At 47.0% G+C, this 26216-nt stretch overlaps 1 protein-coding gene across 2 annotated transcripts in view; it reads left to right on the top strand.

The window, feature by feature from the left end:
- The first annotated feature begins 2318 nt into the window (after positions 1–2318).
- Positions 2319–26216, top strand: part of EGLN1 (egl-9 family hypoxia inducible factor 1) — an 83261-nt gene continuing 59363 nt past the window's right edge. The window contains exon 1 of one of the 2 annotated variants that reach the window (XM_069769430.1): positions 2319–3735. In XM_069769430.1, coding sequence (XP_069625531.1) covers positions 2599–3735 — 1137 coding nt within the window. In that variant the 5' untranslated portion in view covers positions 2319–2598. The remainder of the gene's footprint in view (positions 3736–26216) is intronic. The other variant, XM_069769429.1, reaches the window with a different exon arrangement.

Below are 26216 nucleotides of genomic sequence, written 5' to 3'. Positions count from 1 at the left end.
CTGCTCCTCAATAGGAATCCACAGGTGTCAAACTGCAGGTGGAATCTGCACAAAAACTGATGTAAATCCACGGTAAATCTGCAGGTAAAACGCAGTGCGTTTTACCTGCGGATTTTGCAAAAACAGTGTGGACAAATCCGCAACGTGGGCAGATAGCCTAATTAGTCGGGCAGCAGAGTTAAGGACGGACTGGAGGGGTGCAAGAGTGTTAGAAGGTAGGCCACAGAGGATGCTGCAGTAGTCGAGGCGGGAGATGCTTAGGGCATGAAGAAGCATTTTGGTAGAGTGACGGTTGAGGAAAGGACGGATTCTGGAGATATTTTTGAGCTGGAGGCGACAGGAGGAGGTGAGAGCTTGGATGTGCGGTTCGAAGGACAGGGCAGAGTCAAGGGCTACTCTAAGGCAGTGGATTTCTGGGAGAGTGGAAAGTGTGAATTCATTTAGTGTGATAGATCAGGTAGGGAAGATATGCGAGATTGAGGAAAGATAATTAGTTCAGATTTGCCCACATTGAGTTTGAGGAAGCAAGAGGAGAAGGAGGATATAACTGATAGACACTCTGGAATTCTGGAGAGCAGAGAGGTAGATCTGAGTGTCATCAGCATATAGATGGTACTGGAAGCCATAGGACCTTATGAGTTGTCCCAGGCCGAGTGTATAGATTGAGAAGAGTAAGGGCTCAAGGACAGAGCCTTGAGGGACTCCAACAGAGAGAGGGCGAGATGAAGAGGTAGTATGAAATGCTAAATGTGCGGCTGGTAAGGTATGAGGAGATCCAAGATAGGGCGAGGTCTTTGACCTCAAAGGAAGAGAGGATCTGTAGTAGGAGGCAGTGGTCAACTGTGTTGAAGGCAGAGGACAGGTCCAGAAGGAGAAGTATAGAGTATTGTTTGTTCGCTTTGGCTGTAATTTTGGTCAGGGTCTCAGTGGAATGGTGCGGACAGAAGCCAGATTGTAGGTTATCAAAGAGCGAGTTAGGCTACTTTCACACTAGCGTCGGAATCTCCCCGTCGCATTGCGTCGGGCAGAGATTCCGACGCTAGCGTTTGATGCACTGCACAACGGAGGCAGCGGATGCATTTCTCCGGCGCATCCGCTGCCCCATTGTGAGGTGTGGGGAGGTGGGGGCGGAGTTCCGGCAGCACATGCGCAGTCGGAAAAAGCGGTCCGTCAGGAGCAAAAAACGTTACATGTAACGTTTTTTGCTCCCGGCGGTCCGCCACAACACGGCGCAACCGTCGCACGACGGTTGCGACGTGTGGCAAAGCGTCACTAATGTTAATCTATGGGGCAAAAACGCATCCTGCAAACAACTTTGCAGGATGCGTTTTTTGCCATAAACGACGCATTGCGACGTCTGGCAAAAAACGCCAGTGTGAAAGTAGCCTTAGATGCAAGGTGAGAGGAAAGTTCAGCATGGACCTGCTGCTCAAAGAGTTTGGAAGCAAATGGGAGCAAAGATATGGGGAGATAGCTGGACATAGCGCTTTTTGAGGATGGGTGTGATGGTGGCATGTTTGAAAGCAGAGGGGAAGGTACCAGAAAATAGTGATAGGTCGAAGAGATGGGTAAGGCCGGGTTCACACTGCGTTAGCAGCAGCCCGTTCAGCACATACGCTAACGGGCTGCTGTTAACGCAAGTGCCGACATTTGCATCGCGCTAGCGCAGATAGAGGATCTGCTAGCTCTATCTGCGCTAGCAGTGAAGGACCCGGAAACTCTGCAGCCCGTGTCTCCGGGTCCATCAATCAATGACGGCACATCTCTAGCGCACGCCCATTGTGGGCGTACGTTACCGATGCGTCCGACATTGCAGTCAATGGCGGCCGTAACGGACTGTGTTACACCGCGTTTATGCCGCGGTGTAACATAGTCCGTCTAACGGACACCATTGATGCAGTGTGAACCCGGCCTTAGGGATGGGATTAGTGTGGTGGTGAGGACAAGTGGTGAGGTGTGATTTGGAGAGAAGATGAGCAAGTTCCCCTTCAGTGATTCTGGAGAGAGAGAGGTTAAATACGCGCTAAAAAGCCAGAAGACAGGACGAGAATGGATCTGAGGGGCTGCAGGAACGAGCTCCGACCCATGCGCCTCAGTGCTGACCTCGGTACAGCGGCTGTCTGAGGTCCTCGCTCCGGTGTAGACACCACTAGGGAGCGGAGGGGCTAGTGAGGAAGCTACCGACTCCGAGCTCAGACACCGGGAGCGCCTGTACTTCCGGCCCTGCACTAGCCCCGCCCAGCTCGGAGATCCTACAATATTCTTCCGCTGTTTCTCAAGAGTTCAAAATTCCACGGTCACGTGGCTTTTTGGAGACTAATCACATGACTGTGACGTTAGCAAAGGTCCTTGTACTGGAGAGACAGGAAAAGAGGGAGTCCCATAGCGTTTAATGGTGCGGCAGCCCGGGCCCCGGGGCGGACAGGCAGCGCCTTCTGTCTGCTGATGTCAGGGGCGGCGCACTCTATTGGCTCCCGGGCCGAGCAGTCATTGCTGACATAAAGAGCACGGCTTTGACAGGTAAACACGTGCGTGTTCTCCGCGGCCCGGGACGTGACGGCGGACTGGCTTATATCGCGGCGGAGAGTGCTCGTCACTATGGCCGGCGGAGGCGGCCGGGGCTGCGAAGGTGGCGGCCACAGTGACCACCAGTACTGCGAGCTGTGCGGCAAGATGGAGAACTTACTGCGCTGCGGCCGCTGCCGGAGCTCGTTCTACTGCAGCAAGGAGCACCAGCGCCAGGACTGGAAGAAGCACAAGCAGGTGTGCAAGGGCACGGAGCCTCCTCCCGCACACAGCCGTCCAGCTGTGGAGCCCACTGCCACCATAAAGCCAGGGCCGTGCCCATCGTCCACGCCGCGGGACGTGGCTGGCGGAGCGTCCTTACCGTGCCCATCATCCACGCTGCAGGACGTGGCTGGCGGAGCATCCTTACCATGCCCATCATCCACGCTGCAGGACGTGGCCGGCGGAGCGTCCTTACTGTGCCCATCATCCACACCGCAGGACGTGGCCAGCGGAGCGTCCTTACCGTGCCCATCATCCACGCTGCAGGACATGGCCGGCGGAGCCTCCCTACAATGTGCACGATCCACGCTGCGGGAAATGGCCGGCGGAGCTTCCCTACCGTGCGCACGATCCACGCCGCGGGAAGTGGCCAGCGGAGCTTCCCTACCATGTGCACGATCCACGCCGCGGGAAGTGGCCAGCGGAGCTTCCCTACCGTGCGCACGATCCACGCCGCGGGAAGTGGCCGGCGGAGCTTCCCTACCATGCACACGATCCACGCCGCGGGAAGTGGTCGTCGGAGGGGCCACACTGAGTGCCATCAACGAGGAAGACTATACTCAGAAGTCGGGAGAGGCGCGAGCGGGAGGCCCGGAGCGGCCCAATGGGCACAGCACCCCCCTGCTGCAGAAGCTGGCCCTGGAGTACATTGTGCCGTGCATGAACAAGCATGGCATCTGTGTGCTGGACGACTTCCTAGGCCAGGATGTTGGGGACAGCATTGTAGGCGAGGTGAAGGCGCTGCACAGCACAGGACGCTTCACTGATGGCCAGCTAGTGAGCCAAAAGAGCAGTGACTCCAAGGACATCCGTGGGGACCAGATCACCTGGGTGGAGGGCAAGGAGGCAGGATGCCGGGCGATTGGGCACCTGATGAACAGCATGGACGACCTGATTCGGCACTGCGGGAGCAAGCTGGGCAACTTCAGGATAAACGGCAGAACCAAGGTGGGAGACGCGAACAAATATTGGCTCACTGCGCCCGTGCCCCCCCCCCTCCCCCTGCTTGTCCGCGGCTCCCCCTTCTTGCCCATGCCCCCCTGCTCGCCCGTGTAGTGTTAGGCAGGGTGCCACACACTGCTGTCCCGTGCGAGTAGCAGGTGCGTCTTCTAGTGAAAATCTACAACTTAAGGCACCTAGTCCAGCCTGTAGCCTAGTGAGTAATGCCTGCTGTATGGGACTAGATAGCTGCCTAAGGCCCTGTTCACACTGCGTCTATGACCTGAGGAAAATGACGTTCAGACGGAACCCTTGAGCCGTAGAGAGCAGTGACACGAGTGGACTCTGTTGTATAGTGTGTCCCCCCCCCCCCCCCCCCAACACACACACTTTTTTTTGCTGCCCTTTAGGCTATGTGCACACGATGCAGATTTAGTGCAGATCTGCAGTGTTTTTTTCTGCAGCAGAAACGCTGCAGAACTGCACTGTGATTTACAGTACAATGTGAAAAAAAACTGTGCAGAAAAATTTGCGCAGAAACGCTGTAGATTTCAAAGTGCATGTCACTTCTCTTGTGCAGTTCTGCAGCGTTTCTGCACCCCTCCATGATAAAAATCTGCAGTGGTAAAATCTGCACCAAAACTGCACAAAATCTGCACCTGCGGATTCTGCCAGGAGACGCATAGTGCAGAAAATTCTGCACCACATTTCCTACGTGTGCACATAGCCTAAATGATATGGCCACTTTCCCCCTCCATGTAAGGTCAGGCTATTCTACTTGCAGGCTGAACCGAATAGCCACAAAAGTACAGAGGACCATGATCAACCACAAATTCTGTAAACTAGCAACAAAAGTCCCCCAACAGAGCATAAAAAATCAATAATGTCTTTATTGAAAATACAAATTTTAAAATGTTTTAAGGAGATAAGGGGAAACTGAAAAACAGAATGGAAAGAAACATACATTGGACGGAACATATGATGACAGTATCCTGGGTATAAATATACCACATGTATTACATCCAAGATAAAGAATTTATTATCATCCGCTCGATGCACAGTTCAATATTGCATATAGGTGAATACAGTGTAAAGTGCATGGTGCTGACAGCCAAAAGATGTAAAATACTTAATACATCACACACATGTATCTGGGAGTTCCTCTCTGATTGGCCTCAGAATGAAACATATAATAGAGTACAAAATATTCCGTCCAATGTATGTTTCTTTCCATGCTGTTTTTCAGTTTGCTCTTATCTCCTTAAAACATTTTAAAATTTATATTTTCAATAAAGACATTATTGATTCTTTACGCTGTGTTGGGGGACTTTTGTTGCTAGTTTAGACTTTGTCTCCTGTCGCGCCAGCACCGATGGTCACTGATTTGTGCTTAGTGAGCGGCGGCGGCAGTAGCTGTGCCCTGACTGACAGCAGGGTTCACACTAGAGGGCTGTCAGTCGGTGCCGGTGGTGCGGATACAACTGCTGCTCTCTATCCACACAGCCATGACTGAAATCATGCTGGCGCCACCCCTGTCCCTGGAAGCCAACGCTGCCGGGGGGAATAAAGTTGATTTCTTCCTTGCAGCGGAACACTGTGTGGGGGCCACATGGTGTCAGAACGTCATTAACCTGCAGATTAACCCCATATCTACAGGCTAATAACCCTATTTTCCATGACCCTTTGAGTGTGTGTTATAGACTACATTTAATTTTTATTTTAATTTATTTTTTATTTTTTGCATTTGGAGTTCATTAACATTTTAGCACTATTAGCTCTGACAAGCTAATCAAGTAACCTGATTTGGCTAATAGGTGCAGAATACCTGCATCCTCATAAGCTAACCAAGTACTGGTGCATTCTAAGACCTTTCTGCAGCCAGCTGGCATGTGCAGGTAACCATGGAGCTGTAAAGTCAAATGCATACAGTGTCTTTTTTTTTTTTTTTATAATTGAGTTCAATTGCAAAAAATGTAGTTAATGTAATCCCCTCACAAGATGGCGTGAAGCTGGTGTATGGGCGCAGGCTCACGGTGAGCTGGTGATGGCTGCGTGTTAAACCAGGACCTGCCTCCAACAATCGTGCAGTCTGTAACAGCAGCATGTAACATGGGTGCATGTCATTCTACGTGATTTTGTGTCGCTATGACTGCAGGGGCTCCATTGAAGACCTCTGCGCTTGTCATTCCTGAGGTCCCTTGAAACTCTACATGTGGCCGGGCTTCAGAGGGAACCGTGACTATTGCTGTATGTAGCACATGGCAATCGCAGCTTTAAGTCCCTTAAGGAGACCTTTAAGAGCAGTAGAAAGTAAAAAAAAAAAAAAATCAACTACCTTTTCAAATCGCTCCATTAAAATTAAAATGCTAAAAAAAATTACTTGCATTACATGGTGTCACAGAGTTCAGGAAGTCTGATCTATCAAAGTAAAGTGCACAGCATATTTTTTTTTTTTTTTGCCATTGATTTACATTGTACTGTAAATCACTTGCAGATCTGCAGCATTTCTGCGTGGGAAAAAAAAGCTGCAGTTCTGCAGGAAATCTGCAATGTGTGCACATACCCTAAAGGGAATCTATCACCCAACTTTTCCCCTATAAGCTAAGGCCACCGCCATCAGGGGCTTATCTACAGCATTCTGTAATGCTGTAGATAAGCCCCCGATGTAACCTGAAAGATCAGAAAAAGTTAATTATACTCACCCAAGGGCGGTCCGCTGCGGTCCAATGAATGTCGCGGTCCGGGTCTAGCGCCTCCCATCTTCATGCGATGACATCCTTTTCTTTGCTTCCTGTCGCGGCTCCTGCGCAAGCGTACTGATTTGCCCTGTTGAGGGCAGCATAAAGTACCGCAGTGCACAGGTGCCGGGCCTCTCTGACCTTTCTCGGCGCCTACGCACTGTAGTACTTTGCTCTGCCCTCAACAGGGCAAATTAGTACGCCTGCACAGGAGCCGTGGCAGGAAGACAAGAAGAGGACGTCATCGTATGAAGATAGTAGGCACTGGACCCGGTCCGCGACACCCATCGGACCCGATCCGCACCGGACCGCCCCTTGGTGAGCATAATCTAACTTTGTTTTTCTTATCTTTCAGGTTACATCGGGGGCTTATCTACAGCATTACAGAATGCTGTAGATAAGCCCCTGATGCTGGTGGCCTTGGCTTATTGGGCCAAAAATGGGGTGACAGATTCCCTTTAAGTTTTTGGTGGTTACAATAGCACATAAAGTGCTGTAACAAGCAATCAAAACATTATATCTATCCCATAATGGCATGCATAGAAACACTGTCTTGTTCTGCAAAAAAATAAGCTCCATCTGGAGAAAAATGAAAATGTTACAGTTCGCGAAAAATGTCGACAACCCCCCTAAATCTTTTTTGAAAGTGAAACTGCCAATCAGAGCGATTTGTAATATTTCACCTATTATAACGGGTGAAATATTACAATCCAGCCATGGCCGATGCTGAAATATCATCGGCCATGGCTGGAAATACTAGTGTGCCCCCACCCCACCCCTCCGATCGCCCCCCCAGCCCTCCGATCTGGCCGGTACACTGCTCCGGCTCCCCTCCGTCCAGTGCTCCGCTCCCCCCCGTGCTCGTGTCCGCTCCCCCCGTGCTCCAATCACCCCCCCGTGCTCCATTCCAGCCCCCCCGTGCTCCGTTCCACGCCCCCCGCGCTCCGTTCTACCCCCCCGTGCTCCATTCCAGCCCCCCCGTGCTCCGTTCCACGCCCCCCGCGCTCCGTTCCACCCCTCCCGCGCTCCGATTCCCCCCCCCGTGCTCCGATCCCCTCCCCCGTGGTCCCCCCCCACCCTATCATACTTACCGATCCAGCCGTGGTCCCGTCCGTCTTCTCCCGGGCGCCGCCATCTTCCAAAATGGCGGGCGCCGGCCGGCAGATTCGTTCCAAAGTGCATTTTGATCACTGAGATATAATCTATCTCAGTGATCAAAATAAAAAAAATAATAAATGACCCCCCCCCTTTGTCACCCCCATAGGTAGGGACAATAAAAAAATAAAGAAATTTTTTTTTTTCCACTAATGTTAGAATAGGGTTAGGGTTAGGGGTAGGGCTAGGGTTAGGGGTAGGGTTAGGGGTAGGGTTAGGGTTAGGGCTAGGGTTAGGGTTAGGGTTTTGGTATGTGCACACGTATTCTGGTCCTCTGCGGATTTTTCCGCTGCGGATTTGATAAATCCGCAGTGCTAAACCGCTGCGGATTTATGGCGGATTTACCGCGTTTTTTTCTGCGCATTTCACTGCGGTTTTACAATTGCGATTTTCTATTGGAGCAGTTGTAAAACCGCTGCGGAATCCGCACAAAGAAGTGACATGCTGCGGAATGTAAACCGCTGCGTTTCCGTGCAGTTTTTCTGCAGCATGTGTACAGCGATTTTTGTTTCCCATAGGTTTACATTGAACTGTACACTCATGGGAAACTGCTGCGGATCCGCAGCGTTTTCCGCAGCGTGTGCACATACCTTTAGAATTAGGCTATGTGCACACGGTGCGGATTTGGCTGCGGATTCGCAGCAGTGTTCCATCAGGTTTACAGTACCATGTAAACATATGAAAAACCAAATCCGCTGTGCCCATGGTGCGGAAAATACCGCGCGGGAACGCTGCGTTGTATTTTCCGCAGCATGTCAATTCTTTGTGCGGATTCCGCAGCGTTTTACACCTGTTCCTCAATAGGAATCCGCAGGTGAAATCCGCACAAAAAACACTGGAAATCCGCGGAAAATCCGCAGGTAAAACGCAGTGCCTTTTACCCGCAGATTTTTCAAAAATGGTGCGGAAATATCTCACACGAATCCGCAACGTGGGCACATAGCCTTAGGGTTAGGGTTGGAATTAGGGTTGTGGTTAGGGTTAGGGGTGTGTTGGGGTTAGTGTTGGGGTTAGGGGTGTGTTGGGGTTAGGGTTGTGATTAGGATTATGGCTACAGTTGGGATTAGGGTTAGGGGTGTGGAGGGGTTAGTGTTGGAGGTAGAATTGAGGGGTTTCCACTGTTTAGGCACATCAGGGGTCTCCAAACGCAACATGGCGCCACCATTGATTCCAGCCAATCTCGTATTCAAAAAGTCAAATGGTGCTCCCTCACTTCCGAGCCCTGACGTGTGCCCAAACAGTGGTTTACCCCCACATATGGGGTACCAGCATACTCAGGACAAACTGCGCAACAATTACTGGGGTCCAATTTCTCCTGTTACCCTTGTGAATCTAAAAAAATGCTTGCTAAAACATAATTTTTGAGGAAAGAAAAATGATTTTTTATTTTCACGGCTCTGCGTTGTAAACGTCTGTGAAGCACTTGGGGGTTCAAAGTGCTCACCACATATCTAGATAAGTTCCTTGGGGGGTCTAGTTTCTAAAATGGGGTCACTTGTGGGGGGTTTCTACTGTTTAGGCACACCAGGGGCTCTGCAAACGCAACGTGACACCCGCAGACCATTCCATCAAAGTCTGCATTTCAAAAGTCACTACTTCCCTTCTGAGCCCCGACGTGTGCCCAAACAGTGGTTTACCCCCACATATGGGGTATCGGCGTACTCAGGAGAAACTGGACAACAACTTTTGGGGTCCAATTTCTCCTGTAACCCTTGGGAAAATAAAAAATTCTGGGCTAAATAATTATTTTTGAGGAAAGAAAACGTATTTATTATTTTCACGGCTCTGCATTATAAACTTCTATGAAGCACTTGGGGGTTCAAAGTGCTCACCACACATCTAGATAAGTTCCTTTCAGGGTCTAGTTTCCAAAATGGGGTCACTTGTGGGGGGTTTCTACTGTTTAGGCACATCAGGGGCTCTGCAAACGCAACGTGACGCCCGCAGAGCATTCCATCAAAGTCTGCATTTCAAAACGTCACTACTTCACTTCCGAGCCCCGGCATGTGCCCAAACAGTGATTTACCCCCACATATGGGGTATCAGCGTACTCAGGAGAAACTGGACAACAACTTTTGGGGTCAAATTTCTCCTGTTACCCTTGGGAAAATAAAAAATTGCAGGCTAAAAGATCATTTTTGAGAAAATAATTTTTTTTTTTATTTTCATGGCTCTGCGTTATAAACTTCTGTGAAGCACTTGGGGGTTCAAAGTCCTCACCACACATCTAGATTAGTTCCTTTGGGGGTCTAGTTTCTAAAATGGTGTCATTTCTGGGGGATCTCCAATGTTTAGGCACACAGGGGCTCTCCAAACGTGACATGGTGTCCGCTAATGATTGGAGCTAATTTTCCATTTAAAAAGCCAAATGGCGTGCCATCCCTTCCGAGCCCTGCCGTGCGCCCAAACAGTGGTTTACCCCCACATATGGGGTATCAGCGTACTCAGGACAAACTGGACAACAATATTTGGGGTCCAATTTCTCCTATTATCCTTGGCAAAATAGGAAATTCCAGGCTAAAAAATCATTTTTGAGGAAAGAAAAATTATTTTTTATTTTCATGGCTCTGCGTTATAAACTTCTGTGAAGCACCTGGGGGTTTAAAGTGCTCAATATGCATCTAGATAAGTTCCTTGGGGGGTCTAGTTTCCAAAATGGGGTCACTTGTGCGGGAGCTCCAATGTTTAGGCACACAGGGGCTCTCCAAACGCGACATGGTGTCCGCTAACAATTGGAGCTAATTTTCCATTCAAAAAGTCAAATGGCGCGCCTTCTCTTCCGAGCCCTGCCGAGTGCCCAAACAGTGGTTTACCCCCACATATGAGGTATCGGCGTACTCGGGAGAAATTGCCCAACAAATTTTATGATCCATTTTATCCTACTGCCCATGTGAAAATGAAAAAACTGAGGCGAAAAGAATTTTTTTGTGAAAAAAAAGTACTTTTTCTTTTTTACGGATCAATTTGTGAAGCACCTGGGGGTTCAAAGTGCTCACTATGCATCTAGATAAGTTCCTTGGGGCGTCTAGTTTCCAAAATGGGGTTACTTGTGGGGGAGCTCCAATTTTTAGGCACACGGGGGCTCTCCAAACGTGACATGGTGTCCGCTAAAGAGTGGAGCCAATTTTTGATTCAAAAAGTCAAATGGCGCTCCTTCCCTTCCAAGCCCTGCCGTGCGCCCAAACAGTGGTTTACCCCCACATATGAGGTATCAGCGTACTCAGGACAAATTGGACAACAACTTTCGTGGTTCAGTTTCTCCTTTTACCATTGGGAAAATAAAAAAATTGTTGCTAAAAGATAATTTTTGTGACTAAAAAGTTAAATGTTCATTTTTTCCTTCCATGTTGCTTCTGCTGCTGTGAAGCACCTGAAGGGTTAATAAACTTCTTGAATGTGGTTTTGAGTACCTTGAGGGGTGCAGTTTTTAGAATGGTGTCACTTTTGGGTATTTTCAGCCATATAGACCCCTCAAACTGACTTCAAATGTGAGGTGGTCCCTAAAAAAAATGGTTTTGTAAATTTCGTTGTAAAAATGACAAATCGCTGGTCGAATTTTAACCCTTATAACTTCCTAACAAAAAAAAATTTTGTTTCCAAAATTGTGCTGATGTAAAGTAAACATGTGGGAAATGTTATTTATTAACTATTTTGTGTCACATATCTCTCTGGTTTAACAGAATAAAAATTCAAAATGTGAAAATTGCGAAATTTTCAAAATTTTCGCCAAATTTCCGTGTTTATCACAAATAAATGCAGAATTTATTGACCTAAATTTACCACTAACATGAAGCCCAATATGTCACGAAAAAACAATCTCAGAACCGCTAGGATCCGTTGAAGCGTTCCTGAGTTATTACCTCATAAAGGGACACTGGTCAGAATTGCAAAAAACGGCAAGGTCTTTAAGGTCAAAATAGGCTGGGTCTTGAAGGGGTTAAACCTGTGTAAATGTTGTGTGCGTTACTTACCAATTGCAGTCTTCCTCGGGTTTCCTGTGTCTTTCTGGTCCTCTTGTGGCACTTGACTTCTATTCTGTCTTGTCGGCTCATGCTGTGGTTTGTGAGTCGGAAGTCGCTATTAATATATAAGGCTATGGATTATCAGAACAAGGCTACATAGACTTTCATTGTAAGGGAAGAGTCAGCCACGTAACTGAGACGAGGAGCGCATCGCAGTGCATGGACTGGCCATCGACTTTACGGACCCGAGTGTGACAGCTGCATAGAAATGCATGCTTCCACGCTGTGGTCAGGAGAGCAAAGGACTAGTCTTGTGTTGCGATCCTCGTCTGAGTTATAAGGCCGTCTCTTCCCTAACAGACTGCTGCCTCACACACCCTAGTGTGATCCGGTAAGTCGGAATGTAAGCCACCTGAAACAGGGAAGACTGCGATCTCTGAATATTTATTCACCTACACTACAGTACACACACAGTTGAGTGAAAGTGTTTGCCCCTTCCTGATTTCCTCTTCTTTTGCATGTTTGTCACACTTAAATGTTTTAAATTTAATTATTAGACAAATATATCACAAGTAATCACAAAATGCAGTTTTTAAACAGTTGTTTATTGTTAAGGGTAAAAGAAATCCAAACCTACAGGGCCCAGTGTGGAGAAAGTGATTGCCCAATAAACCTAATAACTGGTTGGGCCACCCTTAGGAGCAACAACTGCAATCAAGCATTTGCGATAACTGGTAATGAGTCTTTTACAATTCTCTGGAGGAATTGTCCCATTCATCTTTGCAGAATTGTTGTAATTCATCCACACTGAAGAGTTTCTGAGAATGAACCCCCTTTTAAGTCATGCACAGCATTTCATTAAGATTAAGGTCTGGACTTTGACTAGGCCATTCCAAATTCTTAATTTTGTTTTTTGTATGCCATTCAGAGGTGGATTTGCTGAGTGTTTTGGATCATTGTCCTGCTGCATAACCCAAGGGTGTTTCAGCTTGAGGTCACAAACAGATGGCCGGACATTTGCCTTCAGGATTGTTTGGTAGACAGCAGAATTCATGGCTCCATTTACCACATCAAGTCTTTCAGGTCATGAAGCAGCAAAACAACCCCAGATCATCAGACTACCACCACCTTATTTTACTGTTTGTATGATGTTCCTTTTCTGAAATTCTGTTAGTTCTAAGTGAGATGCAATGGGACAGACACCTTTTGAAAAAGTTCAACTTTTGTCTTGTCAGGTCACAGATTATTCTCCAAAGTCTTGGGGATCATCAAGATGTTTTTCTGGCAAAACTGAATTGAACCTTTATGTTCTTATTGCTCAGCAGTAGTGATGGGCGAGTATAATCGTTGCTCGGGTGGTCTCCATGTGTTTGGTTAGCTCTCGGAGCTTTAGTTTTTGTTGATGCAGCTGCATGATTTACAGGTGCTAGCCAGCCTGAGTACATGTGGTTGTTGCTAGGGAATCACCACATGTAATCAACTGTCTAGCAGCCGCAAATCATGCAGCTGCGGCAAGGAAAACGAAATCTCCGAGCAGTCAGAAATACTCTGAGACCACCTGAGCGTGCTCAGGAAAACCTGAGCAACGAGTATACTCTCTCATTACTACTCAGCAGTGGTTTTCCTCTTGGAACTCTGCCATGTAGGCTATTTTCTCTAGTCACCTTCCACGACGGCATATGGAGGTTGTCTCTTTGCCCTAATGGGGAACAGGAAACACAGAGAGGTTTAAAAGGACCTCCCACCTCCCACCTGCCAGTGTCTTTCCTGTTCCCCATGGGACAGGGAGAGGTCTCCAGGTGCTGTTGTGGCCGGCGACTGCGGTACCTTTGTGCAGGCTCTGTCTGTTGTAGCCGGGCAGCTGATGGTCGCGCTCCCCCTCCTCCCCTGCTGCTCCCGTCGTCCTGCTATGCAGGTGCCTCAGGGACCCCCTCCCGGCCTTCCCGCGCCCCCACGAGGGCAAAGCAGGCCTGGGATCCCTCGCCGGGCTCCTCCATGAGCTGCTCGGCGTTCTCCCCCTCCATTGCCGGCTCGGCGTTCCGGATGTGACGTCGGCGGTCTCACGCGTCACTTCCGGTCCTTCGTTCTCCTGGAGGCCGCTTCTTCTGGGTTCGCCGGCCGGCGTGTCGGACTGATGGCGTCCCCTCACATGGATCCCGGAGGGGGAGGGGGAACTGTTGATTGCTGGAGGCAGGTGCGGACAGCGTTCTTAAACCCTGCTGAACCACCACTGAGGTAAGACTATTTTTCCCAGTATGGATGGTTCCTTGTGCCCTGCATCTGCGGAGCCCAGCGCTACCCCTGCTACAGTAAGTGTTTTGCAGGGATAGGATCCGGGAGGTAGTACCTATAGGGGGTTTAATGTCCTCACTCCCCTCTCCCTTGTCATTTCAGGGAGAGAAGTCTGCCCCTAAAGCCGCTATTAAAAAGAAGTGCCCAGTCTGTTCTACTAAATTCCCTCTTAACTGGGACAAAAGACTCTGCCAGCCATGTACTGACAAGATTGTAAAAGCTGAGCAACCATCTCTGCTGGATGAAATTCGCTCCTTAGTAAAACAGGAGGTGCAATCTTCGTTAGCAGCTTTTACTACTCCTCCTCCACCTCCGCCACGACATTCCCCAGCTAAAAAGAGAAAAATTCAGGTGGTCGAATCGGACTCTGATTCAGACCTCTCCATACTTCATCTGTGGGCTGGGAAGATCCTGTATCACCTAAAGCTGAGGTCAGGAAATACAGGTCCTTCTCAAAAAATTAGCATATAGTGTTAAATTTCATTATTTACCATAATGTAATGATTACAATTAAACTTTCATATATTATAGATTCATTATCCACCAACTGAAATTTGTCAGGTCTTTTATTGTTTTAATACTGATGATTTTGGCATACAACTCCTGATAACCCAAAAAACCTGTCTCAATAAATTAGCATATCAAGAAAAGGTTCTCTAAACGACCTATTACCCTAATCTTCTGAATCAACTAATTAACTCTAAACACATGCAAAAGATACCTGTGGCTTTTATAAACTCCCTGCCTGGTTCATTACTCAAAACCCCCATCATGGGTAAGACTAGCGACCTGACAGATGTCAAGAAGGCCATCATTGACACCCTCAAGCAAGAGGGTAAGACCCAGAAAGAAATTTCTCAACAAATAGGCTGTTCCCAGAGTGCTGTATCAAGGCACCTCAATGGTAAGTCTGTTGGAAGGAAACAATGTGGCAGAAAACACTGTACAACGAGAAGAGGAGACCGAACCCTGAGGAAGATTGTGGAGAAGGACCGATTCCAGACCTTGGGGAACCTGAGGAAGCAGTGGACTGAGTCTGGTGGGGAAACATCCAGAGCCACCGTGCACAGGCGTGTGCAGGAAATGGGCTACAGGTGCCGCATTCCCCAGGTAAAGCCACTTTTGAGCTACAGAGAAGCAGCACTGGACTGTTGCTAAGTGGTCCCAAGTAGTTTTTTCTGATGAAAGCAAATTTTGCATGTCATTCGGAAATCAAGGTGCCAGAGTCTGGAGGAAGACTGGGGAGAAGGAAATGCCAAAATGCCTGAAGTCCAGTGTCAAGTACCCACAGTCAGTGATGGTGTGGGGTGCCATGTCAGCTGCTGGTGTTGGTCCACTGTGTTTCATCAAGGGCAGGGTCAATGCAGCTAGCTATCAGGAGATTTTGGAGCACTTCATGCTTCCATCGGCTGAAATGCTTTATGGAGATGAAGATTTCATTTTTCAGCACGACCTGGCACCTGCTCACAGTGCCAAAACCACTGGTAAATGGTTTACTGACCATGGTATTACTGTGCTCAATTGGCCTGCCAACTCTCCTGACCTGAACCCCATAGAGAATCTGTGGGATATTGTGAAGAGAAAGTTGAGAGACGCAAGACCCAACACTCTGGATGAGCTTAAGGCCGCTATTGAAGCATCCTGGGCCTCCATAACATCTCAGCAGTGTCACAGGCTGATTGCCTCCATGCCACGCCGCATTGAAGCAGTCATTTCTGCCAAAGGATTCCCGACCAAGTATTGAGTGCATAACTGAACATTATTATTTGTTGGTTTTTTAGTTTGTTATTAAAAAACACTTTTATTTGATTGGATGGGTGAAATATGCTAATTTATTGAGACAGGTTTTTTGGGTTATCAGGAGTTGTATGCCAAAATCATCAGTATTAAAACAATAAAAGACCTGACAAATTTCAGTTGGTGGATAATGAATCTATAATATATGAAAGTTTAATTGTAATCATTACATTATGGTAAATAATGAAATTTAACACTATATGCTAATTTTTTGAGAAGGACCTGTACCTCTTTTCCTCAGATTATATTGAGGATTTAGTATCTGCTGTCCGTAATACTATGGGCCTAGAAGAGGAATATGAACCACAGTCCGTACAGGATCAGATGTTTGGTGGACTCAGATCGGAGAAGAGAGTGGGGTTCCCGGTGCACGCTAACATCGTTAGTATGATTAATCAGGAATGGGAACAGCCTGAGAAACTCCTCACTACCCCTGCAGAAATGAAGCATAGATTTCCTCTAGAGGGTGAAGTAATCAAATTGGACATTCCAAAGGTTGATGTGCAGGTGGCTAGAGTCGCCAAAAGAACAGCACTCCCTTTTGAGGATTCTTCACAATTAAAGGATCCTATGGACAGAAAGATTGAAAGTCTCCTAAAGAAATCTTGGGAAACTTCTACGTCTATCTTTAAGGCCAATGTCGCTTCCACTTGTGTTGCCAGGGCCCTCTCCTGCTGGTTGGAGAAATTAGAGTCTCATATATCTCAGGGTACCCCGAGAGGTGAGTTATTAGATTCACTTCCCATCCTGCAAAGAGCCTCTGGGTTTCTGGCTGACGCTTCTCTAGAATCTGTTAGTGGCTGCCAGATCTCTCGTACTCTCCAACTTTGCTAGAAGAGCCCTCTGGCTTAAAATATGGAGCGGTGATATCACCTCAAAGGCCAAGTTGTGTGCTATACCCTTTAAGGGAGATTATGTTTTCGGTCCGGCCTTAGACGATATTCTTGACAAGGCTACTGACAAGAAAAAGGCACTCCCGGAGCAGAAACAACCGAGAAAACGGTTTTTTCGTGCCCCACAGTCTCAGCCCCCTCAAAGAGGGAAAGGCAAAACCGGCAGGTGGAGTTACGCAAAGGGTAGAGGGAAAAATATTTTTGTCCCCCAGCAGCAGCAGCAGCAGCAACAGTCCCAACAGGACAAGCAATGACTCCGACCCGGTAGGGGGGAGACTCTCGAAATATGTGGGTCAGTGGGAAAATATCACCAGTTCCCACTGGGTCCTCAATGTCATCAAGGAGGGCCTATTAATAGAGTTAATTTCTTCCCCCCCCCCCTCAGGGTCTAAAAATTACTACCCTTCCAACTTCAAGAGATCAGTTTATTGACGTTAGGTCTCAGGGATCTTATGAAATCAAATGTGATCTCCCCAGTTCCACTTTTGGAACAGGGAAAAGGACATTATTCCCGGCTGTTCTTAGTACCCAAACCCTCAGGGGATGTAAGAATTATTATAAACCTAAAAGGTCTAAACCAACATGTGAAATATCGCAAGTTCAAGATGGAGTCTGTAAGATCTGCAATTCCTCTGATAGGACATCACTCCTTTATGGCAACCATCGACCTAAAGGATGCATATTTTCACATCCCTATCCACCCGAGACACAGAAAATACCTCAGGTTTGCGATACAGGGGAGTCATCGTGTGGAGCACTATCAGTTTGGAGTCCTTCCCTTCGGCATTTCCTCAGCACCAAGAGTATTCTCCAAGATCATGGCAGAGGCAGTGTCATTTATCCGGAGCCAAGGTGTCTGTATAGTGCCCTACCTGGACGATCTCCTGATAGTAGCCCCCACCGAGATGACCCTGATGTCCCATGTGTCAACCACTTTGGAGATATTGAAGTCTCTGGGTTGGATTCCAAATATGAAGAAATCACAGCTTCAACCCTCAAAAACCAGAAAGTTCTTGGGTGTGGTTCTGGACTCAGCAAAACAGATGTCCTTTTTCCCAGACGATCACAGGCTACCATTAGTAGCAAAAGTCAGAAGATTCAAGGAGACGAGATTTCCTACTCTTCGGGAGGGAATGTCTCTTAGGCTCCATGACAGCCTGCATACAATCAGTGGCTTGGGCTCAAGCTCACTCGAGAATTCTTCAAACCCACATTCTAGACAGATGGGATGGTGTCCTGGCACTCTAATAAAAAGGATTCACACACCCGGTCGAGTGAAAGCATCCTTAACATGGTGGATGAATTCCACAAACCTCCTGAAAGGTGTAAGTTGGATTCAGCTTCCGCTAGTCACAATCAAGACAGATGCCAGCAGGAGGGGCTGGGGAGCCATAATAAATCATGTTCCTTACCAAGGTCTTTGGAACCAGTCAATCAGCAACAAATCGTCAAATTTCAGAGAACTCAAAGCTGTGGAAGAGGCCCTGTTGGCAGCAAGCCGTCAGATTTCTGGTCAACATGTCCAGATCTATTCAGACAATATGACCACGGTGGCTCATATCAAGCACCAGGGCAGTACAAAAATCCTCAGTCTGAAAAAGATCTCCGCTCGAATTTTTTATTGGGCCGAAAAACACTTGCTGTCCCTGACGGCAATTCACCTAAAAGGGACTGCAAATATTCAAGCAGATTACCTGAGTCGCCAGGACATTCATCCTGGCAAATGGAGCCTGGATCTTCAGACGTTCAATATGCTAGTTCAAAAGTGGGGTCTTCCAGAGGTCGACCTCTTTGCCTCTCACCAGAACGCAAAAGTCAAAACCTTCTTTTCCTTGAACCCAAGAGGCAATCCCAGAGGTCTGGATGCCCTAGTCCAAGATTGGCACTTCCAGCTTGCCTACGCATTTCCGCCAATCCCAATCCTGGCAAAGGTTCTAAGGAAGATACGATCAGAAGGGACTCCGACTATCTTGATAGCTCCTTTTTGGCCCAAGAGAAGTTGGTTCAACTTGGTCATCCAACTACAAGTGGATGGACCGGTAATATTACCTCAAAAGAACAATCTCCTCTCTCAGGGTCCTATTCTCCACGCAGACCCTCAGAAATGGAACTTGGCAGCGTGGTTACTGAAGCCCACGTGTTGAAAGCAAAAGGTCTATCGGCCATCGTCATAGCTACTCTCCAAAAGTCGAGAAAGCCAGTAACCAACGCCATATACAACAAAATATGGAAAAAGTTTTCGTCTTTTTGTTTACCTAACCTTCCAGACCCTCTCAAGCCTAATATACCTAACATCTTAGATTTTTTACAAAAAGGCTTAGAAATGGGTCTTAGGCCCAGTACTCTCAAAGTCCAGGTCTCGGCACTTAGCTCCTTTTTTGATCAAGATCTAGCAGGTCATCGCTGGATCAAAAGATTCTTAACATCAGCAACTAGGATGAATCCTAGAAAACAGATAATAGTTCCCCCATGGGATCTTAATGTGGTGCTTCAAGGTCTTACAGGCCCGCCTTTTGAACCTTTGTCCTCCTGCTCTCTTCAAAATCTTGCCTATAAAACTGTGTTTTTGGTAGCCATAACTTCGGCTAGAAGAGTGGGTGAACTACAAGCCTTATCTATAAGAGAGCCGTATCTTCTAGTGAGAGATGACTCAATAGTACTTCGTCTAGATCCTTCTTTTCTTCCGAAGGTAGTCTCTGATTTTCATCGTTCCCAAGAGATTGTTCTACCAACCTTTTGCCATAATCCTGCAAATTCGGAAGAAAGAAGATTCAACACTCTGGACGTCCGACGTGTTGTGCTGCAATACTTAGATCAGACCCGTGCTTTCAGAATCGATCATAACATCTTTGTCCATCCCTCTGGGCAAAATAAGGGTAAAAAAGTAGCTAAAAGTACCATTGCTACATGGATCAAAAAGGCTATAACGGAAGCCTACCTTGCTCAAAACAAAATACCTCCAGTAGGGATCAAGGCCCATTCAACAAGATCTACGTCAGTCTCCTGGGCAGAAAGAGCAGGTGCATCCCCAGAGCAGATCTGCAGGGCAGCAACGTGGTCTTCACTTCATACTTTCTCTAAACATTACAGATTAGATGTATTGTCCAATAAGGACTTGGTCTTCGGCCGTAAAGTTCTGCAGGCCGTTGTCCCTCCCTAGTGCCAAATTAGTTGGTATTCCTCCATATGCCGTCGTGGAAGGTGACTAGAGAAAATAGAATTATTCTTACCGTTAATTCGGTTTCTAGGAACCTTCCACGACGGCACTAATTTCCCACCCGATACATATTCCTGGACTAGTTCTGGGATTCAGAAGGTAAACCGGTGCTATGGTTTCAGTTGTAAGTCACTGGCAGGTGGGAGGTGGGAGGTCCTTTTAAACCTCTGTGTTTCCTGTTCCCCATTAGGGCAAAGAGACAACCTCCATATGCCGTCGTGGAAGGTTCCTAGAAACCGAATTAACGGTAAGAATAATTCTATTTTTTTTCCCCATTCTGTTATGTCAGAGTCATGAACACCGACCTTAACTGAGGCAAGTGAGGCCTGCAGTTATTTGAATGTTGTTGTGGGGTCTTTTATGACCTCTTGGATGAGTTGTCGCAGTGCTATTGGGGTAGGTTTGGTTTGCCAGCCACTCCTGGGAAGGTTCACCACTGTAACATGCTTTCACCGTTTGTGGAATAATGGCTCTCACTGTGGTTAACTAGAGTCTCAAAGCTTTAGAAATGGCTTAATAACCCTTTCAAGACTGATAGATGTCTATTACTCTCTCATTTGTTCCAGCATTTCTTTTGATCGCAGCATGTCTAGCTTTTGAGGATCTTTTGGTCTACTTTATTTTTGTCTAGCAGGTCCTATTTAAGTGATGTATTGGGTGAGAACAGGTGTGGCAGTATTCAGGCCTGGGTGCGGATGTGGAATTTGAACTCCCGACTTCCCAAAGATGCGATCAACCACAGTTAATTTTGTTTTATGGGGGGTGGGGGAATCACTCTTCCGAAAACCCAGGGCACTGTAGGTTTAGGTTTGTTTTTCCCTTAATAATAAAGACCTTAATTTAAAAACTGTATTTTGTTTGTGTTACCTTTGTCTAATATTGAAATTTGGTAGTCTGAAGCATTTACAAACATGAAAAAATAGGAAATCAGAAAGGGGGCACACACTTTTTCACACAACTGTATACACAGGTTCAGCCAATACAAATTTTAATTTCTTGTAGTTTTTTCTTTTAAATGCCTTCATAGGTGTCCATATCTTTGGTGTGCATCAGTTATCAGGTTTCCTGATTTTATAATGTTGCCACTGGCTTGTTCACAATTTCCTATCTGATAAAATTCAGCTGTCCCCTGCTGTATTCAAATCCCTTGTAAGTAATCATAGTAACTCACTCAAACATAAGACCCTTTTTTGATCTAACAGGGCAGCACGAATTGTGCTTGTTCCAAACTTCAGCTCACACAGTAGTGTGAGACAGCTCCATGTTGATGATGTTGGGGATGTCACGCATCTTGATGTGAACCTGTCATGTGTTTAAAATAGAAAAACAAACAAAAACCCCAGTTATGAATCTACAGATATTCAATTAATCTTTAGGTTAATAGCGTACTGAATCTGCTCGGCACCCACATTGAGAGCTCCGTTGGTGCAAAACTAACTGTATTCCTCCCGCTCCAGGCAGTGTTATGCATTCAGTAATAGGGGTGGGCCGGTGCGACCTCAGTCACCGCTCAGTGCATTGTGAGCAGTGGCTAGAGCCGTGCTGCCGGCACTGACTGTAATCCCAGAGCTGGCTGTGAGTCAGCACTGAAACTACCGTATCTACTCAAGTATAAGCCGACCCTACCCCCCTAATTTAATGACTCGAGTATAAGCCTAGGGTTGAAAATGCAGCAGCTACTGGTAAATTTAAAAAAATAAAAATAGATACCAATAAAAGTAAAATTGAGACATCAGTAGTTTGTGTTTTTGAATATCCATATTGAATCATACGCCCCATATAATGCTCCATACAGTTTGATGGGCCCCATAAGATGCTCCATATTAAAATATGCCCCATACAATGCTGCACAAATGCTTATTATGACTCCATAAGATGCTCCATAGACACATGTGTCCCGTATAATGCTGCACAAATGTGGATTATGGCCCCATAAGATGCTCTATGCAGATATTTGCCCCATATAATGCTGCACATGGCCCCATACAGATATTTGCCCCATATAATGCTGCACATGGCCCCATACAGATATTTGCCCCATATAATGCTGCACATGGTGATAAGGCTACTTTCACACTAGCGTCGGCCCGTCGCAGTGCTTCGGGCCGACGTACCGACGCATCCTGTGACAACGCAGCACAACGGGGGCAGCGGATGCATTATTACAACACATCCGCTGCCCCATTGTGAGTTGCGGGGAGGAGGGGGCGGAGTTCCGGCCGCGCATGCGCGGTCGGAAATGGCGGACACGGCGCACAAAAAACATTGCAAGCAACGTTTTTTTTGTTCCGACGGTCCGCCACATCACGAAGGTTGCGACGTGTCGCAGTGCGTCGCTAATGTTAGTCTATGGGGAAAAACGCATCCTGCAGACAACTTTGCAGGATGCGTTTTTTTCTCCAAAATGACGCATTGTGACGTGCGTCGTACGATGCTAGTGTGAATGTAGCCTAAGATGCTCCTTACAGATATTTGCACCATATAATGCTGCACATGGCCCCAGAAGATGCTCCATACAGATATTTGCCCCATATAATGCTGCACATGGCCCCATAAGATGCTCCATACAGATATTTGCCCCATATAATGCTGCGCATGGCTCCATACAGATAGTTGCACCATATAATGCTGCACATGGCCCCATAAGATGCTCCATACAGACATTTGCCCCATATGCTGTTGCTGAGATTAAAAAAAAAATAAAAAATGACATACTCGCCTCTAAGGCCCCTGACACTTGCTATACTCTTCTTTCCCGTTCCACCGTCGTCGCCACTGTGTTTTCCCCGTCTTCTGCACTGATGTTCAGGCAGAGGGCGGCGCGCACTAATCACGTCATCGCGCCCTCTGACCGGAGCATCACTGCAGAGGACACGGAAGAAGAACCGAGGGTGGAACAGGGAGCAGGTGAATATCCGCACTAAGTTATACTCACGTGCTCCTGGCGCTTTCCCTGCATGTCTGTTCCACGGCGCCGGCAGCTTCTTCCTGTAGTGAGCGGTCACATGGTACCATTCATTACAGTAATTAATATGCGGCTCCACCCCTATTGGTGAATGGTACCATGTGACCGCTCACTACAGGAAGAAGCTGCTGGGGAACCAGGGACCTGCAGGGACCGCGCCAGGAGCAGGTGAGTATTACACAGCTGCTGCTCCCCCTCCCCTGCCGACCCCTGGGTATGACTCGAGTATATGCCGAGAGGGTTACTTTGAGCCCAAAAAAGTGGGCTGAAAATTTCGGCTTATACTCGAGTATATACGGTAAGGTACAGCCACGTCTCTGACTGACCGCCTAATGCTGCCAGGAGGGAAAAAGTTAATTTCCCGACAACGGAGCTCTCAGTGCGGGCATTGGGCAGATTTAGAATTCTCTTAGCCTAGAGATTAACCCTATATCTGCAGGTTAATAACATGTTTGTGTTTTTTTTTTTTTTTTTTTTTTTTTTCTCGTGGGTTTTATTTATTTTTTTAATACATGACCAGATCCCTCTTAAAGACATCATTTGGGCAATTTTTCTCAGTGACCCAGATAAAACATATGTGAAAACCAGATGTCTGAAAGAGGCCTAAATAGTGCTGGGATCCCGGGGAAGGATACTTGTGGGAAATGTAGTTTAGGGGTCAAATGGGCAGCAATGAGAACTGCCCACTTCACAAGGAGCAGAGACTGTTTTGGAGGAGGTGAAACTAGAAATAGAAGTAAGACCTTAGTAAATGGAATCAAGTATCTGAAGTCACAGTTGGGTTACCTTATACAGGTGATTAGGCTGCAGGTAGTTTTTGAAGGGGGGGATTATCCTACATGGGCCAACAAGGCGCCAAACTAGTGAGAACATTCATTCCTGGTCATTGCCAAAGCCGTGATCTGCATCAAATGAGCAGATTTTATGCAGGCTAAAACAGATGTGCCAATGGTAAATGTGGAAAATTGTAGAACATTATCTTATTTTTGAAAAATGTGAACAATTTAGGATTTAATTTACATAAATTAACAAAATAACTACTGGATAGTGAGAGGAACATCGGAGGTCACAACTCAGCTGTTGAGACAGGGAGAGAAATCCATAAAACATTCTGTTGTACAGTAGTAGCATTGAAGAAAAGTGTATCTGTCTGCCAGTACAGCTAGCCGCACATCTTGTGCCTGTCTGCTCCATATAGGCTAATCAGGGGTGGGGGACCCACTGGCCGCTTACGGCCCTTGATGATCTTTTATTCGGCCCCTGGGCAGATTGCCGGGAAACCACAGTGCTTGGGCCGGCAGCTGTATTTTGTTGGCCGCCTTCCCATTTTCAGTGTTCACTACTGGTTGCTGAGGTGTGTGCAATGAAACGTTACGTCCTGACACCAGTGTTAGGGCTTGATTCCACTTGCGAGATATACGTCCGAGTCTCGCATGTGGAAACGAAGCTCTGGCGCCGGCACTCCAGAGCGGAGCGGGCGGCTCCATGTGTTCCTATGCGGCTGCACGCTCCGCTCTGGAGTGCCGGCGCCAGAGCTTCGTTTCCACATGCGAGACACGGACGTATATCTCGCAAGTGGAAACAAACCCTTAGTGTCAGAATGTACTCAATGGGTGGAGATGGGGCGCAATTTATACGGCCCCCAAAGAATGGTATAAATATCCAAATGACCCTTGGCAGGAAAAAAAGATTCCCACCCCTGGGGTAAATGAACCTGAAGCTGTTCCCCGAAAAAGAAACACTTTTTTTTTTTTTTTTTTTTTTGAAGGCTTGTCAAAAGCTATAGCTTCTTCATTTAACAGGCCTGTTGCTACTCCCTAAACAAGGATAATAATTACACTATTGCATGTCTTGGCTCCTTCTGTGTACACCGTTTTGACCCCATCCCCCCCCCCCCCTCCAAAAAAAAAAGGATTTTTTTAAGTAGTCCGTCAGTGCTGTGTGTTATTAAACCTGCAGTTGGCTACCATCTTTTTGCCATATACGAATTTAAATAAAATCCTCATCTTTATCCTCAGCACATCCTCCCATGCAGACAGTGGTTCCTATCATCTCAGCTTTTATAGGAACCGAATAGTTGAAACAATTTTAAGATGGTTAGAAATGCAATGAATACTATAGAAATGCGCTAAATACACTGACACTGATAAATGAATTAATGATCATCTATCTGTGTGGCTGGGTAGAGTCGTGTGAGGCACATGTGCATTTCTTAAGGGCATGATTAAAGGGACACTGTCACCTGAATTTGGAGGGAACAATCTTCAGCCATGGAGGCGGGGTTTTGGGGTTTTTGCTTCACCCTTTCCTTACCCGCTGGCTGCAATATTGGATTGAAGTTCATTCTCTGTCCTCCATAGTACACGCCTGCGCAAGGCAAAATTGCCTTGTGCAGGCATGTACTACAGAGGACAGAGAATGAACTTCAATCCAATATTGCAGCCAGCATGCAGCCAGCGGGTAAGGAAAGGGTGAATCAAAAAACCCCAAACCCCGCCTCCATGGCTGAAGATTGTTCCCTCCAAATTCAGGTGACCGTGTCCCTTTAAGTCGGTGATGAAGCCATACTGTGCTGGGTGATGCAGAGCCAGATCCTGACCCCTGCTTGAAAAGGAAGGAGCTGCTGCTCTGTTTGTGTGACGTCCCTACACTACAGGCTCTCTTCTATAGCAAAAAAGGGGCCATTATCTTATGCGTTTCTCAGGCTTCGGCCTCCCTCGTCAAGGTTTGCATTCCACAGTGGTTGGCAGCTTTATATAGGTCTGTACCAAAGCACATTGTTCCAGCTTGTTATTGATCATTTAATTAGAAGGCACTTTCGACCAGCTGGTGATTGATCATTGATGTGGATTAAATATCAAATCTATAGTATTCACTACATTTCTACCCACCACGAACGAGGGCAGGCGGGTGCATCAGGATCTGCAGCTTTACAACACGGACCCGCAGTGGTAGTGCCAGTGTATTCACTGAATTTACGCCCAACTTAAGATGGTTATTCTTTGCATCAGCTTTTGAAAATGAGCCTTTAAAGCAGGGGTGGGGATCCCCTTTTTTTTTTTTTTTTTTTTTCCTGCCTAGTGCCATTTGGAATTTTATTATGCCATTCATTATTAACTTAAACATTAGCTAACTGTATTTATTCAAACATTTAAGTAACTCTCACCTAATGTGATGGCTGGAATGACTTCTCTTTGAGGCGTGCAATGTTGGGAGGTTTTGATGTTGCTACTCGCAACTGGTTTTCTAAGTTTGCATCAGTCAGTCTTGTGCGAAGTCGACACTTTGCGATAGAAAGTTTTGAAAAGAACTTCTCACGGCAATAAGCATGTATGTGCCCCCCCACAATGCCCTTTATCTAATGTGTGCGCCACCCCTCAATGACCATCTGATGTAACATCACATAAGACCTGGATGTGGTGATTGGTTACTTGAGATGGGCATAGAAGGTGGCACACACAAACACTACTC

This window comes from Ranitomeya imitator, chromosome 5, assembly GCF_032444005.1.
Source record: "Ranitomeya imitator isolate aRanImi1 chromosome 5, aRanImi1.pri, whole genome shotgun sequence".
NCBI lineage: Eukaryota > Metazoa > Chordata > Amphibia > Anura > Dendrobatidae > Ranitomeya > Ranitomeya imitator.
Note: the sequence above shows the minus strand (reverse complement) of the source record. Positions and strands in the feature narration are given on the sequence as shown.